This window comes from Choloepus didactylus, chromosome 17 (genome assembly GCF_015220235.1).
Source record: "Choloepus didactylus isolate mChoDid1 chromosome 17, mChoDid1.pri, whole genome shotgun sequence".
Lineage (NCBI taxonomy): Eukaryota > Metazoa > Chordata > Mammalia > Pilosa > Megalonychidae > Choloepus > Choloepus didactylus.
In genome coordinates, this window is record NC_051323.1 from 77,296,391 (window position 1) to 77,310,987 (window position 14,597).

Genomic DNA, 14,597 nt, shown 5'->3' on the forward strand with positions numbered 1-14,597 from the left:
GTGGATGTCTTCCACTCACCTATTGAGGGACATCTCGGTCACTTCCAGTGTGTGTGTGGAGGGGGGGGGGTATGAATAAAGCTACTATAAATATTCACGCGCAGGTGTTTGTGTGGATGTTTCCAACTCAGTTGGGAGCACAGTTGCTGGATCATTTGGTAAGATTATGTTGAGCTTGTGAGAAACTGCCTTACAAAGTGGCTGTGCCATTTTGCCTTCCCACCAGCAGTGACGGAGTTCCTTGTTGCCTTGCATCCTTGTCAGCACACGGTATTGTCAGATTTTGGCCCTTGGCCACTCTAATAGATGTGTAGTGGTGTCTCATTTTAATATGCATTTCCCTGGTGGCATGTATGTTGAGCATCTTTTCATATGCTTATTTGCCATCCATGTATCTTTTTTGAATTAGGTGTCTGTTCAGATCTTTTGCCTACTTTTAAATTGGGTGTTTGTTTTCTTATTTTGAGTTTTATGAGTTCGTTGGGTATTTTGGATATTTTTTATTTTGTCAGATATGTGTCTTCTAAATATTTTCTCCAGATTGTGGCTTGTCTTTTTATTCTGTTGACAGTGTCTCTCTTTTTTTTTATTTTAATAAAGTCTAGTTTATTTTTCTTTCTTGGATCATGCCTTTAGTGTTATATCTAAAACTCCTCACCAAATCCAAGGTCAAGTATATTTTCTCCTGTGTTTTCTTCTGAAAGTTTTATAGTTTGCATTTTACACTTAGATCCTTGATCTAGTTTGAGTTCATTTTTCTGAAACGTGTAAGGTCTTTGGCCCGTATTTCCCACACGGGTGCCGTTTGTTCCTGCGCTGCTGGTTGAAGAGCCCATCCTCTTCCACGGAACTCCCCTGCACCTCTGTCCATGTCTCTGGTCCAGGGGCCCCTGGCCGCAGCACGTGCTCCTCCCGCCACAGCCGAGCCGAGGGGCAGCGGTGGGTGGTGGAGGCCCGCACCAGCCCCCCGCGCCTTGACCTCTGATCCTTGTTCCTTTCTATTTAAAATTTGTGAATCCAATAATTTTTTTTAAATTTCTATGAAGTCTTCAAACGTCTGAGATAATAGATTTATTCTTTAGCATCAGTGGGTTCTCTTCAAGTTGTAATAATACCTTATGCTTATAAAATAATTCCTTATAAATTGAACAATTTTTAACATTAAAAAAAAGGATCCATCACAGCAGAGAGTCAGAGATGTTTAAAAGTGCGACTTTTATCGTGCTCTTTCTGGTTTTCTAAAGGTCATAGTGTAGTGATGTGGTACGGATGGGGCTAAGCTGCAGGGGGCACCGCCCGAGCCCCAGAAACACTTTTCTTGATGGTGGGACCCAGGAACCCGTATCTCCCTGCGGTAGTTAAAGAACCTGCTGATTCCAGAGCGTTAGCTGACACCTCCCAACGGGGCGAGTCTGGGGCCTGCATGAAGAGCGTCTGCCTGGGGCCCCCGTGGCTTTGCTTCTGGACCCGGCCTGGCCCTTGGCTTGTCTTCCTGCAGTCAGCACATCTTCAGATTTATGTGCAGGATCCGCGGGAGGCCGTGAGCCCAGACGTGAAACAGGTTCTGGTGACAGCAGCCGTCCTCACATGCCCGCTTCCACCAGGTCTGACGGAGGCTGCGGTGTTCAGCTGTGAAGCTCACAACGAGAAGGGGCTGACCGTGTCCAGGGGGGTGCAGGTCAACATCAAAGGTGAGCAGAGGGCCCGGGCGCCCGCTGGGGGCTGGGGGATTGTGGGGGGTGTGGCTCGGTGCCCACTAGGGGCTGGGGGCTGGGGGGGGACACGGCCGGACGCACACTGGGGGCTAGCGGGGAGGGTGGCTGGGTGCCTGCTAGGGGCTGGGGCTCTGGGGGGGACGCGGCCAGGCACCAGCCCCACAGCCGGCTGCCCAGCTGGAGAGCAAGTTGGGGTTCCCTCCAGCGCCAGCCCAAGGCTCCTGCTCTCCGTCTGCGGCTTCCTGCTGGGCCTGGATTCCAGCCACTGAGGGTCCGAGGCGTAGGTCTGAGCACTCCCCGGCTGGTGGAGACCCCACAGGCCTGTCCACCTACCTTGGCCCCCTTCGGTGTGGTCAGACGTTTCCACACCTGAAACTTGAAAGGAGAGGGAAACCTAAAAGAAAAACCTTACCTCTTTTCAAGTCTTTCTCAGAAATTTAAGTAAGTTTTATGTTTTACTATTTGTTCCTAATCTAGATATTGAGAAGTAAATACTGGATGTATGTTCCTTTTAGTCCAATCCTTGGGAAACAATGCAAGGAAAAAGCAGAAAGTGTTTAATGAGTTAAAAGTTGGGTAATATGCAGAAAGGGATTCAAAATTATAGAAGTTATACTCATAAAAGATGCTGGTGTTTAGTTTCAACAAATCAAGGGGATGAGGTGATAAAAGGGCACTTTCCAGCAGGTGATGGCAATAAAAAAATATGAGCAAACTGAAAGTTATTGCGGGAGGAACTGTATAATTTCCTTCCTGCCTTACAAATCCCATTATCACAGTTTTCAAAGGAAATGTCGAGAATTTCAGAAATTCATGAGTGGGAGTAAATTCATAGAGACATTTCCAAAAACTATAAACATATTACAATTTAAAAATCCATAAAGTGAGAAGCAGTTCTTTAATTTTATGCTTCGCCCAGAATCTCAGCTAGGTTTTTTTTTTTTTTTTTTTTTTTTAATTCAGTTTTATTGAAATACATTCACACACCATACAATCATCCATGATATACAATCCACTGTCCACAGTATGATAACATAGTTATGCGTTCATCACCACAATCTATCTCTGAACATCTTCCTTCCATCAGAAAGAACCAGAACAAGAATAAAAAATAAAAGTAAAAAAAAAACACCCAAATCATCCCCCCATCCCACCCCATTTGTCCTTTAGTTTTTTTTTTATCTTCATTTTATTGAGATATATTCACATACCACACAGTCATACAAAACAAATCGTACTTTCGATTGTTTACAGTACCATTACATAGTTGTACATTCATCACCCAAATCAATCCCTGACACCTTCATTAGCACACACACAAGAATAACAAGAATAATAATTAGAGTGAAAAAGAGCAATTGAAGTAAAAAAGAACACTGGGTACCTGTCTTAGTTTGCTAATGCTGCAGAATGCAAAACACCAGAGATGGATTGGCTTTTATAAAACGGGGATTTATTTCGCTACACAGTTACAGTCTTAAGGCCACAAAGCGTCCAAGGCAACACATCAGCAATCGGGTACCCTCACCGGAGGATGGCCAATGGCCTCCGGAAAACCTCTGTTAGCTAGGAAGGCAGCCGGCGTCTGCTCCAAAGCTCCGGCCTCAAAACGGCTTTCTCCCAGGACGTTCCTCTCCAGCAAGCTTGCTTCTCTTCAAAACATCACTCCCAGCTGCACTCTCTTTCTTCCCCCAAGTCAGCTCATTTATATAGCTCCACCGATCAAGGCCCACCCCGAATGGGTGGGACCACGCCTCCATGGGAACATCTCATCAAAATTATCTCCCACAGCTGGGTGGGGCACACTCCAAGAAAATCTAACCAGCACCAAAACGTCTGCCCCACACAAGACCACAAAGATAATGGCATTTGGGGGACACAATACATTCAAACTGGCACAGTACCTTTGTCTGTCTGTTTGTTTGTTTCCTTCCCCTATTTTTCTACTCATCCATCCATAAACTAGACAAAGTGGAGTGTGGTCCTTATGGCTTTCCCACTCCCTTTGTCACCCCTCATAAGCTACATTTTTATACAACTGTCTTCGAGATTCATGGGTTCTGGGTTGTAGTTTGATAGTTTCAGGTATCCACCACCTCAGCTAGGACTTTTTAATCCTATTTCCAAAACTCATGTTTCATTTATTTTAAAATTCATGCCCTCCTTCTCATGGCTATTACTGTGGTACGTGTGGCCACAGTTTGCCTTGAAAGACAGACCTTTGGGGTAGCTCTACAGATAATCTGTCTATGGACACGGATCCAAGCAGAGGCTGCTCCTTCCTGCCACACGGTGCCCGGCGGCTCCCAGTGCCCACCCTGCCCACTGTCCCCGTCCCCGCCACAGGCCTCCTCATCCTGCTTTCTCCCCCGCACGGCCCCACCCTCAGGCGAGGGCACTGGGCTCCGAGGGGTGCCAGTGTGCCCGGGCCAGCACCCCACCCCTTGCTGGGGCCTGACTCGCCACCGGGACCCCTGCAAGCATCTGCTTTCCGTGACTGAGTGGGCGCGTCCATAGACGGCTGTGGAAGCCCCTTGCCCACGCGTTCCGGTGATGCTTGAACTTGATCCAAAAAGTGACAAAAATGTTAGCTAGTATTGTGTTTTAATGTAAGGGTAGTTATTATTTTTAAATTAAATTTAGCACGAAGAAGTAAGAGCTCCAGAGCTCAGATCTTTCCTAATTCCTAACCAAGCTCACCACGGGTCCTTGGGCAGCACCCCCAAGCAGGTACAGCTGCTCCCCCCGACCCCAGGCCTCCCGCGCTGGGTCACCCCGCCCCCACGCTCCTCCTGCAGCCCCTGGCCGGTCCCTGCTTTCTCCTGAAAGCCCCCCGCCGCCGCGGCAGGAAGGCAGCTCTGGTTGGGGTCCCGGCACGGCACGGAGCTGATCCGGGCGCTGGGCGGGGGCTCCTTCTGACAGAGTTAAGTTCTCGTCCTCCGAGGGAGCGGGAGCAGGTGTGGGGAGTGCGGGGGGCGGGGGCGCCCCCCGGCCGGTCCTCACCGCCCCTGTGCTGTGTCCCACCAGCCGCGCCGGCCGCACCCACCAACGTCCGCGTCCTGGACCGCTCGGCGCACGGCCTGCGGGTGGCCTGGACCCCGGGCTTCGACGGCTTCTCCCCGCTCAGGGCCTGCAGCGTCCAGGTGAGCCGGCGCGAGGGGAGCGGCGGGGCTCCGGGGTGGGGAGTGGGGCCTTTGGGTGAGCCGCTGCGGGCACTAGTGGAGGCGCTCGGGCCTCTCCCCACCCCTGCTGTACGCCCCCGACCCCTTCTTTGTGCCCCCTGACCCCTCTCTGCGCCCCCGACACCTGTTCCTAGCCCCATGATCCCTCCTCCATGCCCCTGACCCTGCTGCGCGCCCCCTGACGCCTGCTCCTAGCCCCATGACCCCCTCTGCACCCCCTGACGCCTGCTCCTAGCCCCATGACCCCCTCTGCACCCCCTGACGCCTGCTCCTAGCCCCATGACCCCCTCTGCACCCCCTGACGCCTGCTCCTAGCCCCATGACCCCCTCTGCACCCCCTGACGCCTGCTTCTAGCCCCCTGACCCCTGCTCCGCGCCCCCTGACCCCTGCTGTGCGCCCCCTGACGCCTGCTCCTAGCCCCATGAACCCTCTGCACCCCCTGACCCCTGCTCCTAGCCCCATGACCCCCTCTGCACCCCCTGACGCCTGCTTCTAGCCCCCTGACCCCTGCTCCGCGCCCCCTGACCCCTGCTGTGCGCCCCCTGACGCCTGCTCCTAGCCCCATGACCCCCTCTGCACCCCCTGACGCCTGCTCCTAGCCCCATGACCCCCTCTGCACCCCCTGACCCCTGCTCCTAGCCCCATGACCCCCTCTGCACCCCCTGACGCCTGCTTCTAGCCCCATGACCCCTGCTCCGCACCCCTGACCCCTGCTGCGCACCCCCTGACGCCTGCTCCTAGCTCCATGACCCCCTCTGCACCCCCTGACCCCTGCTCCTAGCCCCATGACCCCCTCTGCACCCCCTGATGCCTGCTTCTAGCCCCCTGACCCCTGCTCCGCACCCCTGACCCCTGCTGCACACCCCCTGACGCCTGCTCCTAGCCCCATGACCCCCTCTGCGCCCCTGACCCCTCCACCCTGCCCGGTGTCCGCTGGTCACTCCTCTCCTGGTGCTTGCCCCGAGGCCGCCTCCATCCTGTGCGCTGGGCTGCGGCCACAGGCGACGCGGGTTCCCGGGAGCAGGTCCCGGTCGGGACAGCTGCCTACGCGGGCGCCTCCCGGGTTAGCGCGGCCGGGAGCGGAGCCCTGAGGCCGGGAGCGCGGGTGGGCCGGAGGCCGCGTGGAGCCAGCACGATTTCCCGCCAGCAGGGCCAGAAGCCGCTGTGGGACGTGCAGGGTCGTCCCCCAGCCACGCCTGGGCCCGGGCCCTGCACCCCCGGTGGCCGACTGCCCCGGGCCAGGGCTGGGCGCAGGGTGCCAGCTCCAAGCCCCCGCGGCTGTGGCCCAAGCAGCCAAGCCCCGGAGCCCAGACCCCGGGTCTCGGAGGTCGCAGGGGCCGCAGCTGTGCACAGTGGGCAACCTGCCCGTGCTCCATGTGTGTGGTCCTGCACTTCCTCGCGGCCTCTTCAGTCTCCTAAGCCTCTGGTGCCAGTAGCTAAACCCCATTAGCCTGACGCAGGCCGGCGGCCAGCCCGGGGAACTTCCAGAGAAATTCCAGGTGGGGTTAGTTTCTCCCCTTGTCCGACAGCGGTTCCTCCTCTGAAGAGCAAAACCAGGTGTTATGCCCGGAATAGGCACCCGCGCCCCGGCCCCCACCCCCCGCGCCCCGGCCTCCCGCTCCCCGACTGCCCGTGCCTCGCTTAGCTCCTGCCCAGCCTCACTCCTCAGTCTCCCAAACATGTCAAGTGTTGGGAACTCTCACTGTGCGGCTTTCTGCAAATTCCCCAGGTAAAGTGTACATTCAAGTGTTCAAGTTTTATTTGAAGTCACCCACTTTCAGTGTACATTAAAGTGGGTTTTTTTTTTGGTAGATTCAGTTATACAACCGTCACCACTGTCTAATTGCAGAATATTTTCTTCACCCCGAAAAGAATTCCCATATCCGTTGGCAGTCACCTCCCATCCCCCTCTGCTAAATCCCCTGGCAACCCCCAATCCACTCTGTCCCTACGGCTTTGCATGCCTGGGCATGTCACAGAAATGGAATTATGCAATGCACGGTCTCTGTGTGTGGCTTCTTTCACTTGGGTAATGTTTTCAAGGTTCAGGTTTTTCTTCTTGGGAAGCTTTTTGATTACTAAGTCAATTTTTCATTTCTATTTCTTCTTAAGTCAGTTTTGATAGTTTGTGTATTTCTAGAAATTTGTCCATATTTTCTAGGTTATTTTATATAATTTGTTGATATACAGTTATTCATAGTGTTCTCTCATAAGTCTTTTTATTTCAAATTTGGAAGAGATGCCCCCTCTTTCATTCCTCATTTTAGTAATTTGAGTCTTCTCTCTTTTTCTCGTGGTCAATCTAGATAAAGGCTTGTTGATTTTGTTGATCTTTTCAAAAAACCAACTTTTAGTTTCATTAATTTGTGATTTCTGAATTGCTTTTCTTTTCTCAATTTCATTCATTTCCACTTTAACCTCTACTTTTTCCTTTCTTCTCTTTGCTTTGTGTTGTTTGCTCTTCTGTTTTTTTAGTTATTTGGGGTAGAAGATTAGATTTTATTTTTAAGGGTTTCAAATCGAACATTTTATTAATGTGGTAGTTGTGTTTTTAACAGAAGATTAGGTTATTGATTTAAGATGTCTCCTTTTGTAGCACAGGCACATACAGCTACACATTTCCCTGTAAGCTCTGCTTGAGCTGCATTCCATAAGTTTGATATTTTGTGCTTTTGTTTTCATTCGTCTCAAATGTTTTTCTCATTTTTCTTGTGACTTCCTTGACCTCTTGGTTATTTGGCCGTGTGTTGTTTAATACCCACGCGTTGGTGAGTTTCTGACGTTCCCTGGTGGTTGGAGAGCATATCAGTGTGCTCGAGTCCTTCTGAACACGCCGGGGTCTGTCCCGGAGACCCGGTCTGTGTGCTCCTGCGAGGGGGTGTGTGCTGCTGCGGGTGGGGGGCCGTGCGTACGTCGGGCAGGCCTGGGAGTCTCGTGGCATTGCCACTTCTCTTTCCTCGTTCGTCTTCTGCCGGGCTGTCCTGTCCACCGTGGGAAGCTGGAAGCTGAAGGCCCCAACTGCTGCTGTTGAGCTGTCTGTTTGCCTCTTCAGTTCCCACTTTTTGCTTCATGTATTTGGGGCTCTGTTTGGTCCCACCAGGGACACCTTTAGTTTGCATCGGTCTGTTCCCCACGGAGTGGACGTTTGTGCGTGTGATACAATTGAAGCACGGACTGTCCTTGTTGGACTGGTCCCGAGTTGCTGAGCTGTTTGGGGAGTCAGAGGACCCCCGGCTGAGGAGGGCTATCCGCAGCCTGGCTGGGAGAAAGAGAACCGTCTCAGGTGGCCGCGTGGTGGAGCTGGGGGCTGGAGGGTCTGCGGGCACCAGGCCACCCCCCCCCCCCAGTGAGAGTGGACACACACGCCACGGCTCTCTCGGGTGAGAGTGGACGCACACGCCACGGCTCTCTCGCGGCGCCTTGGGTGGCCACATCCTCTGGGATCTCCCTGGGAAAGCTGATCACAGGCCCCTCCTGCCCGCTGTGGACCCGTGTAGGCCCCTGCTCTCCCGTGCGTCCCTGGTAGGGCTGCCAGGTTTAGCAAATGAGAGTATGGGATGCCCAGTTAAATTAAATGAGAAATGTGCTATAACTATACTAAAAACATGTTTGTTTGAAATTCACATCGAACTGGGTGTCCTTTTGCTTCTCTGTCAGTCCTACTAGGTTGCTCAGAACTGGTTCTGGAAGTTATACTTGTATATTCCGTTGGTTAGCAGTGTTCTGTCTTTCCTGAAGGGACCACTTATGGTTTTGTAGCATTTCCAAGTTTAAACTCTGACTTGGTAACGAATGAATGTTCTGGAAAAGATTCAGATCCACGCACAAGCAGGACACACCCTCATGCTTCCTGTGAGTCTGTTTTTTCACCCATTTTTGGTCTACATGCTCTACCTCTATTTTTAACTCCCTCACGTACTTCTTGCCATTCCTGCCCTTTTCCTCTGGGGCCCACTGAGAAGGGCTGTCACAGAAGCCGGCTCCTGCCAGATACCTGCTCGGAAAAGATGTCCCCGGGCCCAAAGTGCACCCCACCTGGCTCCGGAAGTGGGGTGGGGGCCGAGGGCCGAACATTTCCTCGGGCTTAGTTTTCGTGGCTGCTCACCAGGAAGTAGGTAGAGGCTCCGAGGTGGAAAAGCAAAAAGTAATCCCTGCCAGGAGCCACTTCCGAGATAAAGCATGTGGTCCGAGGGGCCCTGGGGTTCCACAGTGTTCAGCTGCGGCCCCTGGCCGGGGTTCAGAGATGTGTGTTCCGGAATAACAGTGTCAGGTATCCACACCCCGAAATAACAGCGTTGGATGTCCACACCCCGAAACAACAGCGTCGGGTGTCTACACCCTGTAATTGCAAAACCATTATTAATAGGGGCACTTTTTGTGGGTTTAAGATTTTTTTTCCAGAGTGCTTTTTGTTGCTTTTGTCTTATTCGATAACAATTTTGTTTCTCTGAATAAAATTTTGAAAAACCTATAATGAAAAAGATGTATGAATCATCCCTAATCCCAGATGAAGAGCAGGTTTAAGGGGAAAGGTGTGAGTTTGTCTTGGGCCTGGATTTTCACTGCAGATCCTGTGTCTTTTCTGTGCACGGAGAGGATTGCAGGGATGTGGGGCCCTGAGGGTCGCTGTGGAGGGCGAGAAGACGAGAAGAGCTCAGCGGAAAGCAGTGCCGTGTTCACGGGAGACTTGGGGGCGAGTTTGCTGGCTGAGGTCCTAAGGACCAAGAAATGTCGGGGAATCCACGGTTTCTGTGCATGCTTTGGGACCTGGATTTATGTCGGGTGGTTCTGGGAGAATAACAGAGACCCTAAGACTGGCCTCAGGCTAGGCCAGGGGTTCTCGGGTTGTGTAATGAAAAGAACACACAGGAAAAAAAGAAATCCAGGGTCTGTTTCTAAAGCAAGGACTAGCAAAACTGTTCTTTCTAGGCTTTGCAAGACACCTGACATGCATGTTTCTCCTTTGCATATTCTTCTTCATTATTTTACAATTCTTTGAAAACAACATAGAAACCACTGGGCACGACTGTCTGCCAAGCCCGGAGAAGGAACTTAATGGCTCAGCACGTAACCTTTGGTTTAGGTACACTTTGCATAGGTCTAGAGTTGTGTGGAGTTGCTGGTTGTTAGGCACGCGGTTCTGGAACCAGCGTCTTTCAGACGTGGTGCTGCACCGTCCCATCTCCCTGCTGGAGCTCCCAGCGTCTGGGGCCCAGGTGCCCCCACGTTTCTGGACTTGCAGGTGGTTCCCAGGGCATGCAGGCTGGACAGATGGACGGACAGGGGAGGCAGGCGGCCCACACGGTGGCTTTCTCAGGCAGGTGAGCGAAGGGTGGGAAGGCTCGTTGTCTGCCTCGATTTTATGGATAGTCTGGGGTCTTCGGGTACCCAGTGCCATTTTCTTTCATTGATCCTGGAAAAGGCTCACGTGAAGCCGTCACTGGTTAAAGGGTTTGTAGTTGTTTCATAGCTCGAGAAATAGTTTTTTAAAGGAGAAAAAGACAGGTTTATGATCCTGTTACAGGAATCTGCTGATATGGAATTCATAAAAAAATATCACGAGAGGGGGTGAAAATGAAGAGAAATGAAGGAAGACCTGACTGTGACTGGCACAGTGGAGCAGGCACTCCTCTGAAGCGGCACAACCGGCCGTGTGAGCCCCACGCAGTGCTGCGGGGTGCTGGGAGGGTCAGGGCCAGGCGGGGACCTGCTCCCGCCCTCCCTGGGTGGACTGTGGGGGCAGGAGGGACGTGAGGTGCCCTTGCCGCGGGCTTTGGCCCTCGTGTGCACCGCCTGTTCAGGTCCTTTACTTTGTAGCAAAATCGTGATTTGTTTTGGAAAAACAGATGTTGCCTGAGTCGAGGGGGCTCTGGGAAAGGAGGGGCACGTTGCTCTGTCGTGACAGCTATTGCTCTGCTGCCTGCCACCGGAGAACACTGGCTTTGGGAGTTCTCCTCCGGCCCCAGCGGTGGCTGCAGCGGCGTGAGTAATGCGCGGTCACTCTGACGGGAAGCGGCGTGTGCCCCCGGAGGAAGCAGGCGTTTCCCTCGGCCGAGAGGAAGGGCCGTGCACCGAATGCCAGGTGCCACATCTGGCAGCCTCTCCACCTGACTAACTCGGCCCACGTTTCTGTTTTCCTTTAGGTTGAGGAAGTCGATGCGCTGAGTAACGGCTCGGTCATGAGTTTCACCACTGCTGCCTCCCCACACCTGTACCAGGTCGAGCGGCTGCGAGCCCTGTCCGCCTACCGCATAGGCGTCTCCTGCGCCAACGAGGTGGGCTGGTCGCCCGCGAGCCCCCGCGTCCTGGCCAGCACCACTGAGGGAGGTAAATGCCGGGGTCAGAGCGGAGCCCTCTCCGGGGCCTGACCAGAGGCAGCTTTCCTTCTCGGCTCTTCGTCTCCGGAGGAGAGTTTTATCGAGGCGGCCAATGAAAGACAGAGGATGTGTCCTTCTGTATTTAAGAGGGTTTCGTGACAAACATGCGTTTAGGCATAGTTAATATTTTCTTTCATGTAGAAAGATATTAGTAGCAGCACACTTTAAAGCATATATTGTTTTTATTTAAAATATAATAATAAACAAAAGTTGTAACTCATACCCTCCAACTCGGGAAGACTAATGGCTGCTGAGAACGCTTGGGCTCCCCGAGGCCCCACTGCGCGCCCAGGACCCCAGCAGGTGCTGTATGGTGCCACCTCACTAGATCTCACAGCAGCCACGGAGACGGCTCTGTGACACCGTATCATCTTCAAAGCAGATTGTATGTACCTCTTTAAATTTAAAGGGTTTTTTGATCTGCTTTGGGTTTCCGAGGTTGCTCCTTTTCAGTGAGTGTTAGAATGAACATCGCAGTTCTGTGAACGTTGAGTTGCGGTTTTGCCTCTGAGCGTTTCCCGCTCTCAATGGCCGCGAGCCGCCCCCTCCTCCATCCCCATCCGCACACTCGGGGCCGTGTCCCCCCACGGGCCGGGCTGGGTCAGCAGGGCTGGGGCCTTGCACAGCCGAAACCCTAAGCCAGCCTCTGTTCTCAAGTGGAAAAGAAAAGCTTTTGAAAACTGGTTTTGATGTGCTGTGCTTTCACTTTGATTCAATTCAAAATGCTTTCTAGTTTGTTTTGATTTCTTCTTTGAATCATGAGTTATTTAAATGTATGACTTAGTTTCCAAATATTTGGGGATTTTCCAGAGATTTTTAATGACTGCCAGTTGAACTCTGTTGGGGTCAGAGAGTATATTTTGTATGGCTTGAATCCTAAATTTATTGAGACCTGCTTTTGGCCCCGGTGTGTGCTGAACTGGTAAGTGTCCACGTGCACGAGCGGAGCGTGTCCATTCTGCTTCGGTTGGGTGGAGTGTTCTAGAAATGTCAATTAGATCAGGTTGGTTGATAGTGTGCAAGTCTATATTCTTACTGATTTTTGACTACTTTTCTATCACTTATTTAGGAGGTGAATTTAAATCTGCAGCTATTAATTGTCGGTTTTATCTGTTTCTGTTTGTAGTTCTATCACTTTTGCTTCAAATATTTTGAAGCTCTGTTGTTTTGTGCATAAACATTTATTATTGTTATTTCTCTTGATAAACTGATCCCTTTGTCATTGTGAAATGACCGTCTTTATCCTTGGTAATATTCTTTGCTCTGAAATCTGCTTTGTCTGATATCAGCTTTCTTTTGATTAGTGTGTGTGTGGTATGCTTGTATCCGTCTTTACTTTTACTTATTTATGTCTTTATGTTTAATGGGTCTTTCATTTCGGCAGCATAGAGTTTGATCTTGATTTTTAATCTATTCACAATCTCTGCCTTTTAAGGAGTGTATTCAGACCATTAAAATTTAATGTGATTATTCATATGGGTAGGTTTATCATATTTTCTATTTGTTCTAACCGTAATTTGTTTCCCTTTTCTTCTTTTTCTTCCTTTTTTGGGGGTTAGTTGAGTAATTTTTATGATTGCAGTTTTTCTCCTTTTTGCTTGTTAGCTGCAAACCATTTTTTGTTCTTTTAATGGTTGCTTTAGGGTTTATCATATACGTGTCTAACTTATCGCAGTTTACCCTCGAGTGGCATTAGGCCACGTCACGTACAGTGTCGGCCGTGACAGCAATGTCTCCCTCTCTCCCTCTCCTGATTTTTGTGCTATTGTCAGATTTTACTTTTATGTATTTGCCTAAACTACACTGTTACTATTTTTTCCCATGCAATCAATAATCTTTTAGAGCATTTCATATAATAAAAAACATATTTACCCACATAGTTACCGTTTCCCGTGTTCTTCATTTTTGTTTGTATTACATCTTCCCATTTTGTTTCATTTTCCTTCTTGAAGAGCTCGCCTCATCGTTTCTTGTACTGCCAGATCTGCTGGTGAGGAATTCTTTTCGTTTTTGTATGTCTGAAAAAAAATCTTTATTTTACCTGCATTTTTTTGCTTTCATTTTTGAAAGATATTCTCCCTAGATATAGAATTCTAGGTTGACAGGTTTTGTTTTTCCCTTTCAGCACTTAAAGAATGTTGCTCCACTGTCTTCTGGCTCCCATTTTTTCTGACAAGAAACCTGTTGTCATCCTTATTTTGTTCCTCCATGTGTGTTTCTTGTCCTTGGCTGCCTTTAGGGTTTTGCCTTTATCACTGCTTTCAAGCAATTTGATTATGATGTGCATTGGTGTAATTTTCTTTATACTCTTTGTGCTTGAGGTTCATTAAACTTCTTGTATCTATGGGTTTGAGCATCAGATTTGGAAAATTTTGGGCCATTATTTCTTCAAATACTTTTTCTGTTCCCACTTCCTCTCTCTTAAGGTCTCCTATTACACAAATGTTAGACTTCCTGAAGTTGTCCCATAATTGACTGATGCTCTGTTAATTTATGTTATTTTCTCTCTGCATTTCCTTATGGATAGTTGCAAATTCACTAACATCTTATTCTCCAATATCTAATTTACCATTATTTCCATTCAGTGCTTATTTCTTCTCTTACATTGTCATTTTCATCTCTCTTTTTTTATCTTTCATGTTTCTACTTAACTTTCTGATGATTTGGAATATAGTTATAATTCCTGTTTCAGTGTCTTTTTATACTAACACTCCTGTTATTTCTGGGGAGGTTTTGATTCATTCATTTGTATTCCCCTTATGGGTGGTATTTCCCAGTTTCTTTGCATGCCTGGTAGTCTTTGATTGGATTCCTGGCATCGTGAATTTGAAATTGTTGGGTGCTGGATAATTTTACTCAAGGTTTGAAACTTGTTCTGAAACACAGTTTGGCTACCTGGAAATAGTTTGATCATTTATGGATCTTACTTTTGGGATTTGTTATAGTAGCTTCTGGAGACAGCGTGTGTAAGAAGTAATGATTATGGAAACTTGCATGTCTTTATGTCATGCTGGAGCAGTAGCTTTTCCAAATAAAGAATTCTTGGATGGAAATTATTTTTCCTCAAAAATGTAAAGGTATTCCTGCTTTGTTTTGTAGCTTCATGGGTTGCTGTAGAGGACTCTGGTACTTGGTTTTTCTCAGTGACCTGTTTTTAGTTTTAGTTTTAGTTTTTTTGAAAATCTTTTCTCTAATCCTAGTGCTCTGCACTTCTGCAGTCAGAGGCTGAGATGAGGGACTTGATCCTTGGTGGAGATGGGCCTTCGGTAGTTCTTTCACTCTGGACGTGCACGTCCGTCTGTTCTGAGACTTTTTCTTGTAC

General features: G+C 49.7%; 1 protein-coding gene across 2 annotated transcripts in view; it reads left to right on the forward strand.

Annotated features, from left to right (window-relative positions):
* The window catches only part of MERTK (MER proto-oncogene, tyrosine kinase), a 91,465-nt gene that overhangs the window by 46,419 nt on the left and 30,449 nt on the right, over positions 1 to 14,597 (forward strand). For both annotated transcript variants that reach the window (XM_037807653.1, XM_037807654.1), the window contains 3 exons: positions 1,605 to 1,691; positions 4,743 to 4,858; positions 11,042 to 11,225. In XM_037807653.1, the coding sequence (XP_037663581.1) occupies positions 1,605 to 1,691; positions 4,743 to 4,858; positions 11,042 to 11,225 (387 nt within the window). The remainder of the gene's footprint in view (positions 1 to 1,604; positions 1,692 to 4,742; positions 4,859 to 11,041; positions 11,226 to 14,597) is intronic.